Genomic DNA, 15,750 nt, shown 5'->3' with positions numbered 1-15,750 from the left:
GTGGTGCTGGGCTGGTGCTTGGCTGATCTTCGAGCAGTCTCAGGAAAAAAAAACTGATGAAGATGCGCCGTTAGTGGACCACACCAAATATCATTATGCGCTCTCGCAGGTCAGTATATCAAGTGTCGAAGGTGGCTATCACCCGACCACCCGAACGACTGACCCAGTCGACCTGCACCCGCGATGCTTCTGGGGCCCTCGCGCTCCGCCGCGCGCGCGGGCGTGCGCCGCCTGGGCGTGACGTCGGTGCTGCACGCGCCGATCCGGCGGTCGTTCTTGCTGCCTGGCGAGGCGCTCGGCGCGCTGCCGCGGCCCGCGGTGGCCTGCGTGCGCTTCAACTCGACGGAAGCTGTGGCGCCGGACGCGGCCAGCCACAAGCCCACGGCCGCCAAGCGCCGCAAGAGCAAGAAGGCCAAGACGAAGACGACGGCCACGCCGACCACCTCCGCCATTGCAGCCAAAGTGGCGGAAGGTGCGGAAGCGCAGAGGCCGGCTCCGACGCCGACGAAGAAGAAGGTCAAGAAGCCGCGCAAGCCCATGAGCCAGAAGGAGATCGAGGAGGAGATGCTGGCCAGAGCCATGGCTGGAGACGAGAAAGCTGCCCCTGCTGCTGCTACCGCCGGACAGGAGCTGAAGAAGGACAAGCAGGACGTGAAGAAGGACGCCAAGAAGGACAAGACCAACGGCGCGGCATCGACCACGGAGACCGCAGTGGTGCCCGTGAAGGAGCCGATGCCGTTGAAGAACCTCAAGACGGACAAGATCACCGGCACGCTGCAGGAGATTGCAGCGCTGCAGAAGACTCTGCCCAGTGAGGAGGAGATCGCGGCGCTGATCACCAAGCTGCGCCGCGTGTCGTTTGAGAACGCGCACACGCTGTTCGACTTGTACCGCAACTACGGGAACCCGTTCCTGGACGAGAACTTCCTGACGCCTGGTGTTATTGCCTGCTGTGAGGCCAAGAAGCCAGCGGAGGGTATTCATATTGTCCGGGATATGCTTAACCAAGGACGCAAGGTCGACGAGACTACGCTGCGGACGCTGTTTGATGCCTGTGATGAAGCTTCAGCTGCGGTGGAAGTGATTGAGCTGTGGGACTTGATGGATCAAGCCGGAATGAAGCTGAGGCTGGCTGACTACAATCGCTTCTTAGACATCTGCTACCGCCAGGAGTATCTTGACGGCGCTGTCAAGGTGCTGAAGCAGCTTCGCCTCCTGCGCCCGATTTCAGTGCACACATACATGCATTGGCTGCTGCGCGCTTCAATTGTTTGGCGGTCGGATGCGTTTTTCGACATCCTGATGGAGATGCGGCTCTCGGAGGTTGAGCCGGAGATCATGTCGCTCACGTCTCTCGAATCGGGACGTAAGGATCGGGCTCTGACGGTTATGGAGGGAGTGCGCGCGGTGGGACTTGATCCTTGCTTCGCGATGTCGTCGGTATTTTCATCCATGCAATCGTCGGTGTACCGTAATGGACCGAGTTACATGGCACTGTCAAAGAAGGATATCAAGGATGCTCGGGATAAGTTTGGTGACCTCACCCCGGTCGAGTTGGAGTGGCCTGTGACCCCGATCCCACAGGTACTGGAGACCCAAGCAGCAGGGCTACTCCTACAGCAAGAAACTTTCCGCCGACTGAAGCGGCAGCAAGTCAACCATATCGATGACTTGCTGCAAATGCTACCTATCACGACCAATATGACCATCAACCTACGCAAACAATTGCTGCGCATGTCGCTGCTCGTTAACACGCACCGAGTTCGCCGCGACAGGGATACTATCTGCAAGGAGTATGACAGTGGCCGTAGCCTTATCGAGCTGTCGACGGTTCATAACTACCCCCCAGTATCTCTCATGCGAGTCATCCTTCGTGCCAAGGGTAAGAACCAGATTGAGATCAAGGTAAGGTGCTTACTGTTTCCTGGAATTCTCATTGGACCAGGACTTATTTTTGCGCTATGTATTCGCTTGCTTGCAGAACTCACTAGCAAAACCTGCGGAAAAGTTGTCGAAGCGTGACCAATATGAACTGCGGAAGGCCATTGAGTATGATAGCATTCACAAGAGTGACCCATTTATTGGCGCGCCCAAGTATAACGCCGACTCTCTTGAGAGAGCTATCGAGCACTTCCTCAAGGCTAAGGGCATCCGCTTGAAGTACGTCTGCAGGATAAAGCCTCGAGGAAAACATGCTAGGAACTAATCTTTTGTTTTCCTCTGCCAATGCAGAACTCAGGCGGAACTGTGCACGGAGCAAATAGAGACCCACGGCCGTCGTGTGATCTCCCCAGATATTTTGCTGTTAGATCCTGTGGTCATCAACGGGATCCCAATCCGATGGATTGACGCTAAAAACTATTATGGCGCCCATATCGTGAGCAAGAGACTTATCTCGACCCAGCTGGCGAACTACGTGAAAGAATGGGGCCCTGGCGCAATCGTGTTTGGTATGGGATACAGCGACATGTTCTCGTTGCCGGGTGTGGTTTGCCTGGACACTACACCGTTCCCCAAGACACGAAAGGAAGCAGCCAAGGTTCGCATCAAGTCATTTTTGCACTCGTGCGTAAACGTTTTTCGCTGGAAGAAGCATTTGGGCAGCCAGCTTACGCAGAAATACCCCGGGCTTGACGACGAAGCAGCACCGAAACAGGCTGAGTCCACCTCGACATCGTCGTAGTTTCTAGACCTCTAACTCAATCATGATCTCCGCTCTGAGCTTCATCCGTTTCGGGTTCGAGTTTTGATGTTACTGTAGCTTACATGCAGCACGCCCCTGGTTAGCACGAAAGAAATAGAAACCTACCTACCGTAGGCAGTTGTGAAGAAGCGAAATATAGCGTTACAGCAAAGTGCTTCCTAGTATTGACACGTGAAAAACACACACCCAGTACCTTCCTGCGTCGCATGACGATATCCTTGGGCCATCCGAAGAAGAACATGATAAGGACTAGATCGTCTGCGAAGTAATAGATACCTTATCTTATACCGGAAATCTTTTTTGCAAATGCGTCTGCTCTACGTTTGTACTTGTACTACTCTAAAACATACGAAAATTGAATTCTGGTCGTGAAAAATCATCACACAGCACTATTACAGTACAATCAAATTTCTAAGCCGAGCTGAAATTCCCACCTCTGCCATTGAAACAGTCCAGTGGTATGTCAAGGATGCGCTGATGTGTGTCGACGCCACTTCCTTTGGCCTGACTACTGGGTGCCACTAGCAGACCCTCCGAATAAATAACGGTATAGGAATTTTTACGATATTGTATGCTGATAATATTGTTTTGGGTAACTTTTCGCAAAGTAGAATATTTTTCCCGTCATCGTCATACATATTTGTTGTTACAAAAGGAAAACGCAATGTTTCCTCTCGATTAGTTCAATCCTTCCGAAAGTAAACTGTTAAGTGATGGTTTAAAGGCAACTCTCTCACTGTTGTGACTACAGGTCTTTAGCACTTTGTTCGGTTCGGTCTCTTTTCGATCGTACAAAAACAAACTTCCGAAAAGATCAGATCCTTCTTTAGCAAATGACTGTAATTTCGGTTTGAAACGCATGTTGCAATCTAGGAATAACTTCTCCTGCAGGTTAGACTTAACCGCTGGGGATAGCCTGTGGCCTTATATCTCAGCACCTAGGGCACGCTTCACAGCTCCCAGTTGGAACTCAGCGGATATCATGAGGAGGCGCGAGCATGTGCATTAGATGATGATTATCTCCGACAACGAGCACGAGGAGAACGAAGCAGTGCATTACTAGAACGAGACCATGGTGTACGGTCTCAAGTAGAAGATGCTAGCAGGAACTAAATGCTGAACGATGGCCAAGTGGCCTTACATATCAAATCGATACATAAATCTTCAATCTTCCTCGCCGAGCTCACTTTCATCTGCCAACAGGATACGAACCCAATAGATCTCGACGACACCTCACAATGGCCAGGCCCGTCGCACGAAATGCCAAAATCGCTTTCCTCCCTTCATGAAAGTCGGCTTAATTATACCGTCGAAATTCCTTTCAACATTCTGTCCGTCTTCGTCAGCGTATGCCCATGAATTTTACACACGCTTAATCATGCTAGTAGGCTTTTCAACGAGCCATTTAATCATGGCATCGACAGTAACTTTCGTTCAGTATCCCGATCAAGGCATTTGGCTTTCTTTCAGGGACGCCAGCCGGTTTACGCGCCGGTAGTTCTCCTTGCATAACTGACAGATCCAGATCATCCACGAGGCACAAGCTTGCTAAGTCATGTGCACACAGCCGCACTGTCTGGTAGAACGCTTTGCAGTGGCACTTGACCTTTTTCGGAAGTGTCTCTATCTCTTCGTCGGACCAAGATGATGAGCTCCAATCGTGCTCAAATGACAGGCGCTCAAGGACTCATACAACATGAAGTGATATGTACATAAACTGGATATTTTCCGTTTGCTCATGTGCACGAAGCGTACCACCAACGGAGCGCTGATACAAACGTGACCTGAGAGCGTCAACCTTTAGACTTTTTAGGTTGTCATCACGAACAACGTAGTAATCTGCGTTGAAATAGTATTCAGTACTGTTGTTAATAGCATTACGGATTTATCTGGTGGGTTGGATAATAGTTGCCTTCAATACAAAGCTACTTGACTTGAATAAGAAGCTCTGCACTCACTGGTCCAGGCGCATAATGCAGGACTGTCTCTGTTCCGATTTCACCACTAAAATTTTCGGCAGCGTTCCAGCCAGAACATGCCCAGTTGCTGCTTGGAGGTGAGCTACAGTTGTGGACTTTATCGTTCGGGGTTTTGATTCAAGACAATACCAGGAGTATTATTTGCTGTAGCAAAACCACACGCTCCAAATCTCCGTGAGATACCCGTCCTCTGACCACTGGACTTACAGCGGCTCGCCGAGGGTTGCCTAGTTCTCTGTGATGAGTTCTGACAATGCCTTTAACTGCTCCTTCGACCTTGCTTCGCTCAAATACTTCAGGACATGGATGCGGCCAAGTTGAGCTTGAAGATCACCTTCAGGAAGGATGTCATGTACGAGCTGAAGACCATGGAGCGCGGGTCAAGAGGGCGGCCAAGGAGGCGGGACTGAAGAAGATCAAGGAGGCAGAGCATGCGGTCAAGCGAGCAGCAAGGGAGCTGGCAAGCAACACGCTCAGGACCTTCAGCGCCGTGGTATCCCAAGTCGACAAGGCAGTTGAAGCCGTGACGGGGCCGAGAAGTCCCTCACCGCAGTCACAGCATTCAACGAGTTCCACGCCAACTACGACAACCAGCTGCGCAATCCCCCGGTCGATCTGTAACGCAGCTGACGCTGCTGGATATCGTGGTTGAACACGTGTCCATCTGTCCACGTATGCATTAGTAGCACTGTGTCGAACACTAAGCTTAACCTCCAGGTCGAACAGCAAAGATAACCTCTTTACAGCGTATACGGACGTGTACTGTAAGTGCAGCATCGAATACAATGCTTGACTCCCATTCGGAACAGCAATGTTAAACTCAACGCAAGCAAACACACCGCGCACAAACAGCAACGGTGGCCGCACATCACACAAACAGGGAAGTATAAAAAATGCAGTCAAACCCACGGCTGATTGTCGTTGGGTGTTCAAAGACTTCACTGCGTTCCAGACACGCAACACTATCTTCCTTGCATTTGCAATGGTCGTGTTGTCACCTCACATGGAGCTTGTTGTCTATTCGCGCTGTTTATGTAGCCCTGTGATTTGACAAGAGGTGCGGCTGGTAAAACTGGGTCCATGCGACATTCTCGTTTTTTTGGAGTAATTTAGCTCACTGCGGCGCAGCTTACACGGTCGTCTGCCTTAATTGCTGCGCGTCCGGGGCATGCAGGAGTGGAAGGACATATCGCAGACACATGCATGTGCCACTACTATGATGTGTGGAAGCAGCTCCAGATGAGACCTTGCATGAAAAACGGTGCAAGGCGCGATACAAGCGTCATTTACCTACGTGTTAGCAGATCCTCCGGATTTGGGAAGTAACGATTTCGATCAAATAGATGAACAGAAATGTGTTCCCCATCCAGGCGATGTCGTTGGCAGCAACGGCCCTGCTTGGAGAGAGAATTCGCTGGAGGCGACTGCAGACGGCGACCACGACGGACCGAGCAGCAAGCGAGGACACGAAGAAACTGCATCGCAATGGTGTGTGACGATGAGCTTTCACCGAACCGACCAAGCGGCAAAGCCACCACGTACTACCATACCGCAACCACCAATGACGGTCAGCAGGTGGCTTCGGTAGCAATATATTTCGTAGAACTGTAGCAACAACTGTAAGACCTATATCGAACTAGAGCACAAGTTGAAAAAGGTTATTAACCAAAACTGTTCGTATTCAATAATGATCGCGTTTACGCTGCTACCCACACACGTGCCTGCTCCGCTGAAAGCCTCTCGAAGCACCTCGGCGTCCCCACCGCAAGTCTTGGCAAGTAAGAAGACCTCTACGTCTGCGCCGACATGCAACGATGTCAGCGCCCCGTAGGCTTCGAGCCGCAGCCGCGGCCGACCAATTCTCTCGTGTCAGGAAAGGCTGGGGCTCAGGTGTAGCAGCAGGAACTTTCGGTAGCTGCTACGGCGTCGCCAGTACCGTAATGTGCGGGGAAACTTAAATTCGGCGGATCTGGATATGGGAATCAGGTGGATCCTGATCTGGCTGATCTGGGACTCAGTGGGTGATCTGGCGACTACAGCTCAACGGAGGGAACAAGCGACGATGCAATGAAGGTAGAGGTGGTCCGTAGCTCCGGCAGGTACAGATTGGAAGATAGTTCGGATTGGGTGATAGGATTTTTGGATAGGATTGGACATAACCATAAGGTAGAGTCAGTATTGCCTTGGACAACGCAAGTGCCTTCCCTTTGCCTGGAATCGGGATCGACAGTGGCCCACCAAGACGTAACAAGGTATTGATAAGTAGATCTGGTGTTGGTTGATTAATCTGGATAATATATTGGCCAAATCAACCTTCCTAGTGAACTCCCTACAAGTGCAGATCCCAGATCACCCGGAGTTAACTACTTGGCCGGGTGGATCCTTGATTCTCAACTACCCTGATACCGCTATAGGAAGCGGCAAGTACGACAACGGGCGACCTACCAAGTCGCAACAAAGACCAACAACACACCACAAGGCAACCACTCGGCCGGATCCAGATCCAGGCCGCCAGATCCAAGTCGGGAATCACTTGATCTGGACCAAGAACCGCGAGCAGAGTGAAGATTTCCGCGCTGCTCCACCGGATACCCGCGCCTCGCCAAGACGTTCCTACTTCAACACTTGGACTCTTCAGAAGTTACCAGTGGAGCAAGATCCAGCCCTACCGACGGGTACACAAGGTGAGGAGTTCAGCACTGATCACGGATCATCGGAGTACACCCTCCGTTTGTCAGTGTCCGGGCGCTGTTGGGAAGTTGGATCTAGCAATCTCGCAGATTTTGCTGATCCCGCTACACCACAATTTTGAAAGAACGCTTCCACGACGGCGTCAAAACACGAGGTTCGTAACGGGCCTTCGTAGTGCTGAGATACTGGAGACCAAGGAAAGGAAAATGAGATCGATACACAAGCTCCTACGTCTCTCAGCAACAGCAAAAGAATAAGGATGAATATGTTTATCCGAGCGATGAGGAAATTGATCACGAAGAGTACCTGTCTGGTGGTGAAAGTGAGGAGGAGGTCCCGCGACTAAAGCACAGGATTGAACGCATATTTTACCGGAGTTCATCCTGTCAAATTGACCGCAATGAAGGAAGCAAGTCGAGTTCTAGATGGTCTTGCAAACGCACGATTTGCAGCGGTGAACAACAACAAATATTCGCCGTGGTTGAAGAGTTGTAGCTGCAGGCAACATGAGACATGTGTACGTCTCATATTGCCTGCACAACTGAAGCTCCCATTCAGAAAGACTGCTGAAGAGGAATTTTGTTTGACGCGAAGTGGTATGCACATACTGATTCTACCAGCAGCAAACTCACAGAAGACTCGAATTCACAAGCGTTCGCTACCCGAGATTGACAACCTACTACTCGGGGGACAAGGTTAAAAAAGTGTTTGAATAAGTTGAGAGTACGGTTCGACAACTCTACGGAAATGATGGCGGTGCTTCCTACAACAGGACAGCTAAACATTTGAGCTCATAAAGTTCGGAAGCGTGAGGAGTTTGCACTAACAATATATGCTGTAGTAATGGAGTGGGCGTCTCCACGGATGTACGTGACAACATCAAAGGTTTTTCAGCATATGGCATACTACCCCGAGACTGACAGACAACGCATAAGCCGTCAACAGCTAAGTTTCCAGAACGATTTGCTCGTATTGGAGTGCTTCACAGATACGCTGGATAATGACGATCTATCGGTTGAGATCATTTTCACTTTACGGCGATTGTTTGGCACTGTTGCCCGTACCATGATTGGCAGAATTGAAGAGTAAATTTTTTTCTCGTGCTTTTACGGTGAAGATCGGGCCAGTAATTCAGGAGGTTAATGCCAAGACAGACCTCGCAAAAAGCGTTGGCAATTGATGTTGAGTGGTCCATCGAGCCATATTGAAGACTTAGCGTTACACAAAACTTATCGCAACGCTCTTTAGTGACCGAAAATAGCCGCGAGTACGCAAAAGCGGTCTCCGTGCGAACAACATGAACGGCATCGGATAAAACTTCTGCTGATATGGGTGGGTTTCCGTGCATCAAAGTCCAAAGGTGCCAAATGAAACCGGGGTCTATCCACCAAAGTGGCGTTTGTACGTGCCATACGTAGCTCCCAACACTTGCCCATACTGTGGTATTCTGCATTCCAGCTCGTTCACCGTCGCCTCCGCCTTCGCGCGATCATCACTCGAAGCCTTGTCCAGTGCCGCCACTGCGGCTGCGATCTTGTTGTCCATGACATGAGGCGCGCCTCGACGGTCTCAAGCACGTTGATAGCATGACCGACCTTGTGCGCGGAGACCTTGATCTTGTTGTTGCGCCTCGCCTTGATGCCGTTCGTCCTCGTTGCATCCGTCTGCTTCTGCGTGCGCAGCTTGTGCTGCACTTGGTCGTCCGGCGCCTCCGTCGTAGTGGTGCTGGGTGCCGTAGCGGGCTCAGTCTTGGTGTCCCTCGGCACTTGGGTCTTCACCATGTCTTCGTTCTCTAGATCATATACCCAGCAGGCTGGTCGGCGCAGCCAGGCAATAGTGTGTGTCAATTTACCTGAAGAAAATAGCAATTGAGTTGAATGATAAAAAACGCGAGTCACCTCAGCCGAAGCCAGGCATATGTGAGCGGAAATCTACATGGAGAAAGAAGCAGTTGAATGGAACGACAGACAGAATATTAACCAATCAGCCACAAGCTCCGAACAAAGCTAATGTTACGCAGCCAGGAATCCTCCCCGTCGAGGTTCCTGGGTTGCGCTTTTTATCCTATACTAAGCTACAGCTACCTAATACTTGTAGACAGAAACAGCAGTCTCTGTTGCACCTGGTGATGGCGAACACAAGATAGGTTACTGTAGGGAGGTTGAACTCTTTGAAACTCTCGACCCCTACCCCTTACAAAGATAAGTATTACAACATGTACCCAAGTCCAACGCAACGTTGACTTGGCCTCTAGTTACGCTATCGAAGTAAAAAAGAAACTAAGCCCTTCAGCTTCACGCCCTTAGAAAAATCAAAGCCTTTCTTCTTCGCGGCGGCCATGTCGGCGTCCTTCATCACCTGGGTGACTGCGCCGCCATGACCAAGGAGCCACAGTGCCATCCCAACTGCATGATGCATGCAATCATTTTTATTGTTCGGGCGCGACTGCATGAAACGGGCGAATTGGACGTGTGTTTTCGCCCGTCGCATGGACGGCCCATTCGTATTATCGTCAGCACGATTTGGAAGTACCAATCTGGGATGCTGTCGTCCTTGAGCATGGACGCCGGCTCCTAGGTGGTCTCCGCGTAATGTATCCACTCCACCAGCAACTGCTCCGTGCCTTCCTCGGTACGGTGGTTCATGAGCATGTCGACCTCGTACTGAGGAGGAGTCCTGCGCGCACGCTTGGTGGGCGGGCTTACCACACTCGAGTATGACACCGGGGACGTGGTGCGGAGTCGCTCCAAGCGCCGAGAACACACAGGTACTGGCGCGGTCGTAGCAGTCACCGGAGTCTCCTGCTGCTGCGCTGGGGCCCCAGCCTGCCCGATATGGGAACATTGGGGTGGTCGCGGGCTCGTTGCGCTGTATCCGAGGTGCTGTCGTCGTCGCATGTCGGGATGGGTGTCGAGGTCTTCTTGCTGGGTGAGACATGCGGTGGGGAGCCGAGGTGCTTCGCGAGGCTTGCAGTGGGGCAGGCACGTACCCACCGCTAGGGCCACTCTGACACAGGTGCAAATTGCAGTGAGCAGCGGATGAGCGTGTGTCTGTGATATCGTATATCCCATCACATGAATTCCCAGTGTTTGCTACAAGTCTCCTTAAATGCCACTAGTATTAAATGCTACGGGAGAAGGCCTCACTTTCGAAACGATCTTGTGGTGCAGATGTCGCGCCAAGAAAATAGGAATCACGAGACCGTCTCAAGTGTGGTCAAGCGTCCACGTCTGGATCTAAGGCCGGCAAGCAACGACATCACGCGCGATATTCAGGGTGGGTAGTACCGACGCTCTGTCGATTTGGTGCGCTACTGATTCGGGTCAACCACGGTTGCATGTAGATAGCAGCGAGTCCTGCGAGGAATTATGGCGCCTCTTTCGAAGCCAAAAGTAGAAGGCAAAACCACTATCAGGTTTGGACTCTGGACACCGATACATTAGACCCTGACGTAGTGATAATGGTCTAAAAGGTGAAGATGTTTTGTCGGGGAGAAGGCTCTAGTGGCATATTAGACCAAAAACACAGACCTAGTCTCAATGCGCGGTTAGTCGCGGTGGAGTCGTTTTATTGCTCACTGAGGATAGCGCAACATGTCGAGGTGGGGAATCTGATATCAACCAAAGTAATACTGCACACGCAGTACGTGAAGCAAGTGCTAGTGATTGCGACACATGTAGAATTTACCCACGCCAGGGACGCGAAGAACGAGTTGGTGAAGTTTATCAAGTCAGGAAAATAATTTCCGAAGCTAGTGGGGAGGATGGCCATGAAGCGGAACGTGGAGATGGTCATGAAACAACTTGCGCTAAAAATGGCAGCGAGATGATTTCCAGAGGTAGCACAGGACGTGAATTCGGTTACTGAGTCGGTCCTGAAGATGGAGAAGGTAACGAAGCCTGCAATAGAGTTGGTTGTGACGACGGTCGTGGTGTAGATTATGGAGGTGGAGGAGGCCGTGGTGGTGGACGTGTCGTAAGCCGTGGAGGGGGTCGCGCAGAAGACTTGGAATTTCGCCACGGATCGGATCGTGAAGCCGATCAAGGAACCGATCGCGATGGAGCAGCAAGTTGTGGCGACGGAGGTCGCGAGGCATGTTGTGAAACAGATATGATCCTGATTGTGGAGGGGGTCGTTGTAATATCGGAAGCTTCAGCTCGTAAAAGCAAATTGAAACGTGTCTTTGTTTTCTTACTCCGTCCATGTTTGGCCTCGCTGTTGCTACGCTTTCGCAGCCTGTCGTTTAGAAGTAAACACAGTGTCATTTATCTAGACTAGAAGCAAACGTGAGCGTAATTATCTACAACGCAGTGTGCACTCCGTTATAGTCGTAAAAGTGGAGGAGGGCTTGGTGTAGGTCATGGATCAGACCGTGGTCCAGGTCGCAGCTCCGGCTGTGGTGCAGGCCGTGGTGTACGTCGTGGTGCAAGCCGTGATGCAGGCCGTGGAACTGGTCGTGAGGCCGGTCGTGAAGGGGGGCACGAATGCGATCGTGGGGCTGCTTGGTGAATTGATCGCAACGGTGGAGGTGGCCGTGGCGATTACAGTGAATCTGATCCTGGGACAGAGCACAAGAGTAGTTCCAGTTAGGAAGCGGATCGCGAAGGGAGGCCAAGCCGTGGAGCTGAACAGCCTGTGCGCCAGCCGTGCGGCCGGTCGTGAAACCGCTACTGTCGGTCATACATGGACTGATCTAACTTTTGATGGCGGCGTTGCAATTATGTTGTATAACGATGAAAGCGACGGCAATGAAACTACAATATTTCATGGAAATTTGACTACACGGACCTCAGAATCAGGATAAGTTGGTTGCCTTATCGCCCTCTGATGAGAAATGGCTTCTGACAAGAGCATTGGCGCCTTTGTTTCACCAAGTTGGAACAGCGTATGTGATCGGTCGTCGTATGAACAAAGCAGATCGTGCTCCTCTTTATGAAGTGCGGTGGTTAGACAACATACTTAATAAAAGTGTCGAAATATCAACGGTTCTTTTGCAACGCGCGGTCGCAAATTATCGACTTCTCGCTTAGACAGCTTCTAAGCCAAGTTGGTCAGTATTGGCGGCTGTACCGACAGGAGATGATATTCCGCTAGAAGTTTTAGTTGAAGACCTCGAAGAGGCTGATCACGATCCTAAGGGTCGGCTGAGATCCGAAACCACTCCATTTCATTAGTATTTGTATAGGACCTTAGGAATAGCGGAAGTGCCTATCCAGGGCGCCCAGAAGACTTAGTAACAAACAGAGCAGAATTTGCTAGCCCACAACACGTGCACACTTTCCGGTAAGTCCCTGCACGGGGTCGGATAATTCCTGCCGTCGGTACCCGAGAGGCATAGCTTGTAGGGTACTCGACTGGCAGCGACAAGAGATTAGGTCGGCCCGGGTTGGGCGTGGGTCTCGCCAAGCGCGAAGGAAAAGCTCAACCAACCGCTACGCCGGATAGCCCGGGTGCCGTTACTCTTCAAGTCGGGTTGCTTCTGTCCCGGCGGAATGTAAATGCGCTCGCGCACCGCTGTCCATCCTTTGGTGGAGGGCACGGGAGTTTGTGAACGGAGTCCGCTAGCTCGGCGAATATCCGGAAGAGTGAACCTCAGTTGGCAGGTGTCGGCGAGAGGCGAGACACCTGCTGTCACGGTTGGGCCGAACCACGATGGGATCACCCCTGCGCAGGTCAAACAATCACTGTTATTCCTTTCACAAATGTTTAGGTATTGGTCTCGTTCACCACTTGATTCCAAAGAGGTGGGAGGTAGGCGAGGAAACTCGATGATAATGAGCGTGTAACAAGATAGACCGATTCTGGTCTCAGTCGAGTTGCTGCTGATGCATCAGTGTGTATGTAAATACCTGCAGGTCGAAGCGCATATTGTTTGCTGTTTCAACTTCCATCAGCGAAGTAGGTAGGGGTTGATAGCGATCGAACGGAACCACCCTCGCTACGACGTTTCGAACTCGGCTGAGTCGGATACACTGTCCGAATAACCCGGCGAACTCCACGGGGAAGCTTCCCCGACTCGACTGAGTGCTGCTCAGCTTGCCGGGCTCACGCTTGGTCCACCTGTGCTGCCGCTGGCCGTGCCCGGCTCCGTCTGGGCGGCCGGTAGTCCTGCTAGCCGAGCTCAAGCGTTGGAATCTACCTTGGACTCGGCTGAGCGTCTCCTAGCGCTCCCAACCCTCGTGTCGCAGTCTATACATCTGCTCCTTGCGTGGCGCCACCTGTCCGTGGTCTCCGGTGGTCGTTGATCCTCGCCAGTCGGCGAGGTGCGTCGTTGAAGCCTGCTAGCTCGCCGAGCTCGACTGGCTGGCGCAGAGTACCCATCCCACCGAACAGTACCGTTGCTTCCGCCTTCTTGACTGTTTTGGTAGCTTGTTCCTCCTTGGTTTTGAGTGCTCCACGAAATCTGGTGTTCCCTACACCACGCTTGCCGAGACCAGCGGCTGAAACCTGCCTTGGTCTTGGCTGAGCTTCCTCCTGGACTCGGCTGTGGACTCCGTGTGCGTCCTTCGGTCGCCGCGGGTTAGGCCTTGGCTCTTGGCACTCACTCGTCCACGTAGCCGAGTTGGCGGGTCCTCTGGCTCACGCTAGCCTGGTAAACTCGGCTGACTGGAACAGTGTGTCAACCCAGCTGAGTAGTACCGCCGATTCCGCATTTAGGCGTATTTGGTACGCTGTTCCACTTGGGTGCTCCACAAAACTGGCGTTTCCTACACCACACTATCAGCGACAAAGGCGAATACGCCAACATTTAGTTGGGGCGAGATGTTATCCTAGACGAGTGTAGCGTGGCATGCCGTTCCAAAATTTCGGCGACATGTGATAATGTTCAATCCTATGAAGACCGCATTTAAGTAGCACTTTCGAGTATATTCTCTCTGTTGCGCTTCTTCCTGGAGCGTTTTGAACTATCGATTCCATCGTAGCAGCGAGATTGTCGAAAGGCACGACGGCGTGGCTGACGTGAACAATACCGTGCGACTACAGCAGGGGATGGCTTCAGCGAAGTTGGCAACTGATTGTCAACTTGTATTTGAAGTTGCTCGACCTGCATACGATTCAAATCATATAATAAACCCTTTCGCGATGAGGGGGCGCATTTTTCGCCCTTTAAGGTGTTTTTTTATTGTGTTTTGCAGCTCTTTTGGCAAATCGGACTCTGTGAAATGCCTCCGCTCATCAGAGGGATAGGTATACAGCTACGAATTACTGATCAAACAACAGGTATTTAGTAGAAACCCGACCAATCTGATTACACTGCATCCACTGGTGTGAGGGGACTTTGGCAGTACCGACGGAGCTGCCGCTGTAGGCGAGTTTGTCCGATTGTCGCGCATTTTGACGATATTCGGGAAATTGCGATCAGAGGGCTGGTATAAGCGGACAGCAGAATTCATGGCCTTTTCAATCGACACGCGATGGCGTGCTATAGTTCTTGTCTGCGTATACAGCGTGGATATGAGCACGGTGAGCACAGTACTAGGAATGTCGATACGTAGCCTAGAACGTTGGTACAAACGTTTTAAGACTATCGACAAAGTTGCAAGCCATCAGGTACACAAGAACAAGTCATCGCAATGGCCAGCAAACGTGTGTAGTTTTGTCAAAAGCTACGTTAATGCTAACCCTTGCTTTTTCTTTGAAGAGCTGAGGCTCGAGCTTCGAGCAAATTTTAAGCGGTCTACGCAACCTCTCCGACTCCACCATTTGCCGTGCATTGCAGTTTGACTTGCGTCTTACGCGCAAGGTGCTGACAAAGAGAGCTAGTGAGGGTGCTCCACGAGAGCGACGCGAGTATGCAGAGCGCCTTGTGCCATACTACAGTGGCCCCGATCAGTTGGTGGTTGGCGACGAAACTTCGAAGGATGCGCGGTATGTGTTTCTTTTGCTAGGTGTATTTAACTTTGTTGCTAATTTGTGCTGTCGTTCAGGTCTGCATTGCGATAGTGGTCAAGGATAACGCGAAGATCCACATGTATAAGGAGCTTCAGGAAATGGTGAGCGCAACGGGTGCTCTGCTCTTTTTTCTTCCGCCGTACTCCCCAGACCTCAATCCAATCGAGGTCGCCTTTTCGCTTTTGAAGAGATAGACACAACGCCACGGCGAGGCTGCATTCCGTCAAGACCCCCTCGCCGTTCTCAATGTTGCAATTTATTGGTGCCCGCAGAAGCAGGAGCTAGTTGGAGAACAATTATACAAATCAATCAATGTCAAAGCCAGTTTCTTATGCAATCGCTTATACGAATGACCATCAGTGATAAGAAAATCGACCACGATATTCGCCAAAACGGTCGACGCCTTGCATGTGTTCGTTGTAAGCCTTCACGCACGTAGGAGTAGGGTAGGATTGCACGCTGCATGCACTTTGGCGCTTGACC

General features: G+C 51.5%; 3 protein-coding genes across 3 annotated transcripts; 2 read left to right on the top strand and 1 right to left on the bottom strand.

The window, feature by feature from the left end:
* Positions 1–183: 183 nt before the first annotated feature.
* Positions 184–2,683, top strand: IUM83_13617 (major facilitator superfamily; the record flags this gene model as incomplete). The annotated part of the gene is made up of 3 exons (XM_067938307.1): positions 184–1,905; positions 1,982–2,160; positions 2,233–2,683. The coding sequence occupies 3 exons, from the start codon at positions 184–186 to the stop codon at positions 2,681–2,683; spliced, it is 2,352 nt and encodes a 783-aa protein (XP_067797962.1).
* A 6,154-nt stretch (positions 2,684–8,837) lies between these two features.
* Positions 8,838–9,155, bottom strand: IUM83_13616 (uncharacterized protein; the record flags this gene model as incomplete). Its single annotated transcript, XM_067938306.1, has 1 exon — positions 8,838–9,155. The coding sequence occupies one exon, from the start codon at positions 9,153–9,155 to the stop codon at positions 8,838–8,840; it is 318 nt and encodes a 105-aa protein (XP_067797827.1).
* A 2,579-nt stretch (positions 9,156–11,734) lies between these two features.
* IUM83_13615 (Transposase) lies at positions 11,735–15,461 on the top strand (the record flags this gene model as incomplete). Its single annotated transcript, XM_067938305.1, has 2 exons — positions 11,735–12,046; positions 15,303–15,461. The coding sequence occupies 2 exons, from the start codon at positions 11,735–11,737 to the stop codon at positions 15,459–15,461; spliced, it is 471 nt and encodes a 156-aa protein (XP_067797963.1).
* Between the last annotated feature and the right edge of the window lie 289 nt (positions 15,462–15,750).

Source organism: Phytophthora cinnamomi (assembly GCF_018691715.1).
Source record: "Phytophthora cinnamomi strain GKB4 chromosome Unknown Contig12, whole genome shotgun sequence".
NCBI classification, from domain to species: domain Eukaryota; phylum Oomycota; class Peronosporomycetes; order Peronosporales; family Peronosporaceae; genus Phytophthora; species Phytophthora cinnamomi.
The sequence above is the reverse complement of the archived record's forward strand: the minus strand, read 5'-3'. Positions and strand labels throughout refer to the sequence as shown.